Source organism: Pteropus vampyrus, unplaced genomic scaffold (assembly GCF_000151845.1).
Source record: "Pteropus vampyrus isolate Shadow unplaced genomic scaffold, Pvam_2.0 Scaffold188, whole genome shotgun sequence".
Taxonomy (NCBI): Eukaryota; Metazoa; Chordata; class Mammalia; order Chiroptera; family Pteropodidae; genus Pteropus; species Pteropus vampyrus.
The window spans coordinates 1336808-1345036 of NW_011888969.1; the positions used below are offsets into that span (position 1 = coordinate 1336808).

Here is an 8229-nt window from a genome sequence, read left to right on the forward strand (position 1 = left end):
CCAGGAGGGCGCATGGGTCATCAGTGGAGACATCACGTAAGGCCTTCGTAGCTCTTAAAAACCAAAACAATGCACCAAAAATGCACGTGCAAGACGCTTTCAGTAATCTACATGAGATGTCTTTTCTGTATTGTGCTCATCTGCTAGGTGCCTGACGGCCATAAAAAGATCACTGCTCACTGAATCAAACTTCTCTACATTCATCCCTCCCCGCCCCCCATCTGGCAGCGGGGTTACTAGGAGCCAGTGTCAAAGGTCTCAGTAGTATTTGCATTCAAAAATAAGTTAGCCTTTAGATTAAGGAATGTTATCTTTTAATTAAATATCGAGGAGTGGGACTTTAAAAAAACGGTATAAATCTAGATTTTAAGATTTCTTTTCTTACAAACTATCTTAGCTTTGACAAGTGGTTTTTAAATACCAAAAGGCTTCTCAGAGCGTCGCAGGCGTAAAGGCCCGCGGCTGCCTGGCTGACTCCCAGGCGTGTGCTTCTTGCTTCGGCAGCAGACTTTCGGCTCCATGTGAACATCTGCAGTGGGCAGCGGCTCGGGGCTGAGACTGGGGGACAGCGCCCCGCCAGCGTGGGGAGCTGTGGCCATAATGGAGCAGGGAGTGAGAAGCCCAGTGGATTTGATTCATTGGGTTTTATCTGACGGACGGCACAGCGGGAGTGCCTCTCCGAGCTGCCTTTACTGTCCCCAAGGCCACGGGCAGACCAGACCACCGGCATTCGCATCTCCTCCCATCCAGCCAAGGCAGCGAGGATACGGCCTTGAATAAATGCAGTTTTAGGTATCACGTACAGTCACCACCTACCCTTAATGCGTTGTAGACCTGGATTCAGGTTGCAAAGTCTTTCTTTGATCTTTAAAATGTAAAGATAAACCACGTGGGTTTGAGAGGACTTTACAAAATTCCCTACTTATATTGTGTCTTCAGGAACAGTTTGCCTTCAAAAAAAAAAAAAAGCTGCTGCTCAGGACGGTAAAATCATTGAAAAGTACATTTTCAACGGATTTCTGAGTCCTCAACTGTTTCCTGCTGAATGTTTAGTATTTTGCATAAGCACACTTGGCATATTAAGATTGAAAACATTTAGAGGTGCTGAGTGTGTGAAATTAAATGATATGAATCTAATGAAAAATTAAAATATTTACTGATATTAGCAGAAATATATACATTACGGGATATTATTTGACCTTAAAACATTATTCCAGTTTTTAGAAGGGGTAGTTTAAGATGCAATAACTTTATAGCAGGTGTTCTTTAAAGCATAACAAAATATATACAAAGAAATTAGGAAGGATATTAATGTCAGCTATGAAATAAATTAACATGGTTTTTACAAAATATACTGACCGTTAAATTAAAAAATATTTTAAGGCAGGAATCTTCATTTGAAATTAGCATAATCAGAAAATATATCAATAAAATCTTGTACCACTTTGTAGCAGAATTCATACTGTTCCTGAAAAAGAAAACCAAGAATACATTAAAATGATATCTAAAGAAATATTTGAACAATTTAATTGGGAGAAACATTCAAAAGGGAGACATAGAAAAGTCTGCTTTTTAAAATACCACATACCCTCACGCACATCAGCTTTGTTACATAATTTTGTTTTTAGGCATATGGAAGTTTTCAGATAAAGCTGTTTCTCCACGGAGAAAATGCCGATGCTTAGTTTCAGCTTGGAACAGTCTGAGAAAAGGTCTTCGGTGTTCACATTTAAAGTGACAGACAACTATTTTTCGAACTGAAAAAGTCAGAGCACTTAACGTCGCACGCGATGGTATTTATCAACGCTGCCACTGTGAAAACGCGCAGGCTCTGGCCAGACAGCCTGGGCCTGAATCTCACTCTGACACTTAGGGTCTTGGGCGGGTGACCTCACCGTCCCATGTGGGGGGTGGCAGAATGTTCCTTGTGAACAGAGCGGACAGAGGATGTGGCCAGGGCGGAGGGAGGCAGGTGCGTGTGAAGTGCCTGGCTGCACAGCGGACGGTTACTATGATCAAACGCCCGACCTATCCGCCATTCGCCATGCATTTTGTGCTGGGCGTTAGGCTAGGTGCTGACTTTCAAAGTAAGGTTCCAAATGCACTGTCAGACTATGTCACCAGGCCAGGCAGCACAGGCCTGAGCCCGAAGACAGCGTGGGCAGCCTCCCAGTAGGAGGAGCCGCAGTCAGGACGAGCGGAGCCAGGACAGGAGGGCGCTCGGACGCCGGCTGCTCCTGCAGAGATGTATGGGCCAGACCGGGTGACCTAGGGGAGCTGGGTGTCCCTAACCATGGGAGCTTGTAAGCTGGCTCAGGCCACATGCTCTTCTTACACTGTGCTGGCTGCCACCCTGGCCAGGCGCTCTTGCCGCTACTGACAAACTCAACGCAAACCTGCGCAGCGACCCTAAAGGCAGCGGCCACCACCCCTCTTTCCAGCGATAAGGAACGGAAGTCCAGAAAGGGGAGGGAGCTTGTCCAAGTTCACAAGGCCACCAGGGGGTCCGACCGGGGAGCTGGGATGCCAGCGTGTAGCCCAAGCATCGGAGGGACCCCACGGCTTATGTTTTATACTTAACCGCTGGCCAGGCAGGACAAACCTCACCGCTTGCCTGGGCGAAGCCCGGCGTGGACTTAAAAACAATCAGGAGAGACACTGAAGGCAGCAGCTCAGAAGTGCAAACCGAATTTCTTCTGGAGGGGGTTCCTGTGCTGTATTCATTATTACTATTTTGACCTAGGAAATCTTCCTAATCTTCCGTGGAATGGCCTGCCCCACGATGCCCCAGGAGGCAGCGGCTGGTGTGTGTGTGTGTGGGGGGGGGGGGTGCGGCGTAGGCATTCGCTTCGGGACACGCTAGACACCTCTGCAGTCCCCCAGATTCTAGCAGGAAGGGCGGCCGCACTGGGGCCTGGACTCAAGGGCAGTGGGAGAGGCCCGGACACGACCCGCACCCATCCTCTCCCACTCTGCTCTCCAGGCGACCTGCACTGTCAGGCTGAGGCGGGTGGCGGAAGGGGGAGCCGGCAGGCACCCAGCGTCCCCCTACCCTGGTAGCTCCCAAGCCTGTATTCACTTTGGGACGCCCTGGGGGGACCTGACATATGCCAATGGCTGGGTCGCACCCCCAGACAGTCTGCTTCATTGGTTTGAGCGGCAGCTTGGGCAGCCGGGGGAGGTGACCGCTCTCAGTGAGTCTGCCATGCAGTCGGGTGCGGACCCCCTGTCCCCAGCCACGGAAGGCACGACCCGCTCTGCTCAGCTCATTCTGTCTGCCGCTGCGCTCCCCGAGACTCGAAGGCCACGGAAGGGCCTTGCTTCCTCCCTCTGTGCCTGCTCGGGTTGCAGCCATGCTAGCGTGGAGCCGGGGACAAGCCTGACACAGGAAGCCCTGGGGAAGGCCGCGCCACGCCTGCCCCGAAAACTGCTCTCCCTGGCCAGGACCGGCTGCCAGGTTTGGGGGGAGGCGTCTCTTCTGGAAACGGGAAAGTGTGTGTGTTCACCGCGGAATGGGGGAATGTCACCATGCCTCACGTGGATTCCACACACACACACACACACACACACACACACACACACCTCGGACAGCGTGCTGAGGTCCAGCGAGCCCCAGAGGGGAAACCGGTCCAGACCCTCAGCGCATGGTTTCTTACCAGGGTCTGCACCATGTGCGGCCTCTGAAGCCTTAAACTCTTCACCGCCTGGAACACGTCGAGCAGCCCCTCAGCTTTGACTCGTTCCAGAATGTTGCTGAGCGCTATGAACGTGCCCGTTCGCCCGGCTCCGGCGCTGCGGGCGGAGGAAAAGGGCTGGAGAGAGACGCGACCTCGCCGTGGACGCGGACGCGGACGCGGGGCGACAGCCCGCACCCACCCGCCATCGGCCCACGTGACCGGAGTCTGGCCCCGGTGACGTGGAGCTCCTGCAACGCTCACCCGATCACCGCGGGCAGGTCGCTCGCGGGTGGGGGCAGGACCCGCAGCATCACCCTCCCCGGGGACTCTCTCGAAATGCAAACCCTCCCTGCTCAGGTCTGAGGCCTCTGAGGCCCCTGGGCCCCTGCAGTGACCGGCCCCAAAGTCTGCCCTGTGGACCTCTGGACTTTGATCTCCGCTGCCCCACGCGTTCTAAACTCAGCCTGTGCGTCTGGGGTAGAACACGGAGGAACTCGTTTCCTGTTGATTCTAAGTGACATCCACAAAGGCACCGGGGGCTGAAAACCGAGGCGCGGGCTCCACCTGGTGGCCAGGCCCGAGGGCGCCGGGCGTCCCAGGTGCGGAGCCCTCGCGGGGCTGACGTCAGGGGCGGGGCTCCGCCCCCAGCCCAGCACAGGGGACGTCAGGCCCCCAGCCCAGCACAGGGGACGTCAGGCAGAGCCAGAACCACCTTTCAAAGGGACACACGTCCCTCGAAGTTCAGAAGTGGGCGTGTCCCAGCTGCGCTTGGTGATTTTTTTTGATGACGTGAAAAGCACAGGGAAAAGTGTGAATTGCTTCCTGACTCCTCCCACCGAATGCACTCGCAGGAATCAGATGACACTCACGCATTTATGTAAGCTTGCGGGTGCACACGTGTGAGCCCAGGGGGGTGACCGGCCGGGCGGGACGTGCGCGGGGCGCTCACCTGCAGTGCACCGTGATGGGGTGGTTGCCCGTCTGCTGCTGCTGCTTCTGCACGGCCCCGATGAGGTCCAGCATGCCCTTGCCCTCCGCTGGGATGCCAACCTCAGGCCAGCCGTGGAAGTGGAACTGGCGCACCACGCGGGCCTGATCCTCCTGGCGGGCCAGGGGCTGCGGGGGAGGGGTGGCTCAGTGCTGCCCGCCCGCATCTCTGTCCTCCCAGAGACAGGCCTCAGGGCCACACGCCCTTTCAAGGCTCATCCCGCCCTTTCAAGGCTCGGGATGAGCAGTCCTGAGTCTACTGGCCCCGGGTCATCCTGTGGCCGGCGTGGAGGAGAACACGTCTCCGGGCAAGCGGGCGTCTGCTGTGCCGGCCGTCTTGAGCTCTGAACCAAGTCTCAGAGGTGAGTCACCTCGCCCATGACTGGCCCACAGAGTTTCCCTTCTCTGCCAGGGAGCAGAGCCCAGGACCCAGTGTGGACTGGGGACGGCCAGAGGGTCTGAAAGGGCACCTGGCAGAGAGCCCCGAACAGGCCTGTGTGGCCTCATCCATCCCCTTTACCCTCCCCGCCCTGGGCTACTGCCACTTCTGAGTGGGGGGTGGGCGGAAGAGGGACGCCTCTTAGAGATGGCCAGTCTGCCCCACCTTCCTCGTCCAGACAAGGGGCAGGTGCCCGTGGAGCTCGGCCCCTTGATAGCATGGCTCCCTGCTCGCCACACTGACCGTCGATTCTGGCGGAGCAAGACCTTCTGGCACAAGGACAAGCAGGACCCGCGGGGCAGCTGCAGTGAGCCCCGGCCACACGGCCTTGGCCACAGCTTGAAGCGCTACGGCAACAATACCTGATTGAAGGTCACCAGGAAGTCTCGTACGCTGATGGCTTCAGCAAGGGTATCGCTCTTTATTTCGATCGTTATGTCCCCATGAGTCACCGACCCCTCTGTTGGCCAATACTGGTAGCATTTATCCTGGGGGATAAAATAAAATTGTAAGTCTCGTAAGATATGATTTGCTGCCATCACCTTTAACTAGATGATGCAGATTTGCTCTCAAACCACTGAACACATTTGATCTGACCAAGAAAATAACACGACTATGCATATGCATGTCCATTAACGCCTGGTGACCAAGGGAACAGAATAGAGCCCGGAAACAGGACAGGACAGAGGTAACCCAACAGAAAAAAAGAGATCATTCAACACCTGGAGCTAGAAAAACTGGTTTTCTACGTGGGGAAAAACGTAACTGGGTCTAACTGGGTCGCTAACTCACACCCTCCCACGGCTGCATGCCCATACTTGGCTGCCTTGAACCTCAATAAAAATAAACTCAGGCGAGGACTTAAAGTCAAAAACAAAACTGTAAAAGCCTTAGGAGAAGAAAATACCTTTTCATTTTGGGGAACAGAGGACTTTACTAAACATGACTCCAAAAGAGCTAACCAACCATGACACAAAAGACTGTAACGTCAGATTACAAGAAAATTAACTCCATTTCATCCACAAACATCATTAGAGAGTGAAAAGACAGGGTATCAGTTGTGAAAAGGTATTTGCAATACATAAAACCTCTGTATTAATAGAAGATTTGTATCAAAAACATGTAAAGAAATTCTATGAATTAATAAGAAAAGGGCAAACAAGCCACTATAATAATGGGTGAAAGGCGTGAACAGGCATCTCGCACAGAGCAAACACGCCAACAACGAAAAGATGAAGTGATGCCAACCTCGCAGGAAGCAGAGAGACGAGTCCAAGCCTCCAAGGGATGATATTTAAACTATTCGATGAACAGAAAGGAAGCTGACTGACGACACTGGGAATGTGGCTGAATGATACGTCTCACAGGTGCCAGCGGCCGCTTGGGAAGCGCAACCGCTTAGGAAGGCAACTAGGAGCTGCCTTGCAAACGCCAGCTTTCTCACACTCCCCAATGCAGCGTGTCCCGGAACACACTGCTCCTTGTGCAGCATGAGACATGTACAAGAATGTGCCTGCAGCACTGCTTGTCAAACAACAAAGTGGAACCACGCCCGATGCTCATGAGAGAGGGATGGATAAACGGATGCAGAATGCAGAAACGGATGCAGGATGCATAAACGGATGCAGGATGCATAGTTTGTGTAGTGGAACACGACGAGACAATGATGAATGAACCACAGCTATAGGCATCAACAAAGCAAAATATCAAAAGCATCATTCTGAGTAGAAAAAACAAGTCCCAGAAGAATATATACGGTAATGATACCCTTTATATATAGGAAGAAGCAATCGAAATTGATTACCGGAAACATACATGCGTATGACATAAAAATATTTTTTCAAAGAGCCAAGAACACATCTACTAGGATGGATTTCATCAAAAAGAGAAACAAAGGTAAGGGTTGGCAAGGATGGGGAGAACTCGAAACCCTTGCACAGGCGCTTTGGAAAGCAGTCTGAAGTTCTTGAAATGTCAGATAAAGCGAGTTGGCAATAGAGAGTTACGGCACAGCCCAGCAAGGCCACTCCAGGTAGCCACCCAAGGGGAAAGAGAACACATGCCCCTGTCAAAACTCACACACGAATGCCCAAAACGCGGTTCATAACAGCCCAAGAGCGAGATGACCCAAACGCCCCTCCGCCGATGAATGAATAAACCGAACGTGGCGCAGCACACGGTGCACCGCCATTTGTCAGTAAAAAAGAGCGGAAAACATACTCGCGTTACAACATGGTCGGACCGTGAAAACGTTACGCCACGTGGAAGAGCTCAGTCGTGAAGACGTGTTGTGTGATTGCATCTATGGGACGTCCAGGACAGGCGGACCCATGGCGTCGGGCAGCGGACGCACGGTGGCAGGGGCCGGGGGCAGCGGGGGAGGGGGAGCGATTGTTCCCAGGTTTGAGGTTACTTTGTGGGGTGATGAACATGACCCAGAATTAGACAACGGTGATGTCCCACGAGTCTATGCGTATACTAAAAACCACCGAACTGTGTCCTTTAAAAGGATGAATCGTATGGTATGTGAATTATATCTCAATAAAACTCTTTGGAAAAAGAGCAAAGAAGTCAAAACATCAATTCGGGGTAGTGGCTGCATCTTGGGGGAGCACCTAGATACAGCTGTTCTCGGCAAAGGTTTGGTTTTTCGGTCGGAGAGCGGGTTCACGAGAACTTATTATGTGATTACACAAATATAACACAGGACGGCCACGGGTGGATGTCTGGGAAAAAGGGGAGCATTTAAGTCATTCGGTTCCACCAGGACGATATCCATTAGGTGCACGCATCAATGCCCACGTCTCTATGTCCTGAAAAAAGTGAATACGTGTCTTTTCTTCAATAGGTTGTCATCAAATTAGTCATTGTGGCAAACACAGAATGATGGAATCTCAGGGCAGGTTAAATGAAATGCAGGCTAAGGACAAAGCCGGAGTGGAATCATAGTTACCCCCCCCCAAAAAAAACAAAACGGCGGTGAAATGAAACCTTTGCAGTTCCAACCTCTGTCCCCGCTCAGTGCTTTCGGCTCGGCATCACCACTGACAGCAGGTGGGACATTCGCGTGACGCTACGGGGTCACCCCAGGGCGGCTGGGCCTCAGGGTGCACAAGCCGCCCCTGC

The 8229-nt window shown here is 52.7% G+C and overlaps 1 protein-coding gene across 1 annotated transcript in view; it reads right to left on the reverse strand.

Moving 5' to 3' along the window:
• Positions 1–297: 297 nt before the first annotated feature.
• PTPRE (protein tyrosine phosphatase, receptor type E) overlaps positions 298–8229 on the reverse strand; it is a 40190-nt gene continuing 32258 nt past the window's right edge. Inside the window, exons 14-17 of the mRNA XM_023537377.1 lie at positions 5466–5591; positions 4627–4793; positions 3657–3792; positions 298–1468 (exon numbers count right to left, since the gene is read on the reverse strand). Of these exons, the coding sequence (XP_023393145.1) occupies positions 1394–1468; positions 3657–3792; positions 4627–4793; positions 5466–5591 (504 nt within the window). The 3' untranslated portion in view covers positions 298–1393. The remainder of the gene's footprint in view (positions 1469–3656; positions 3793–4626; positions 4794–5465; positions 5592–8229) is intronic.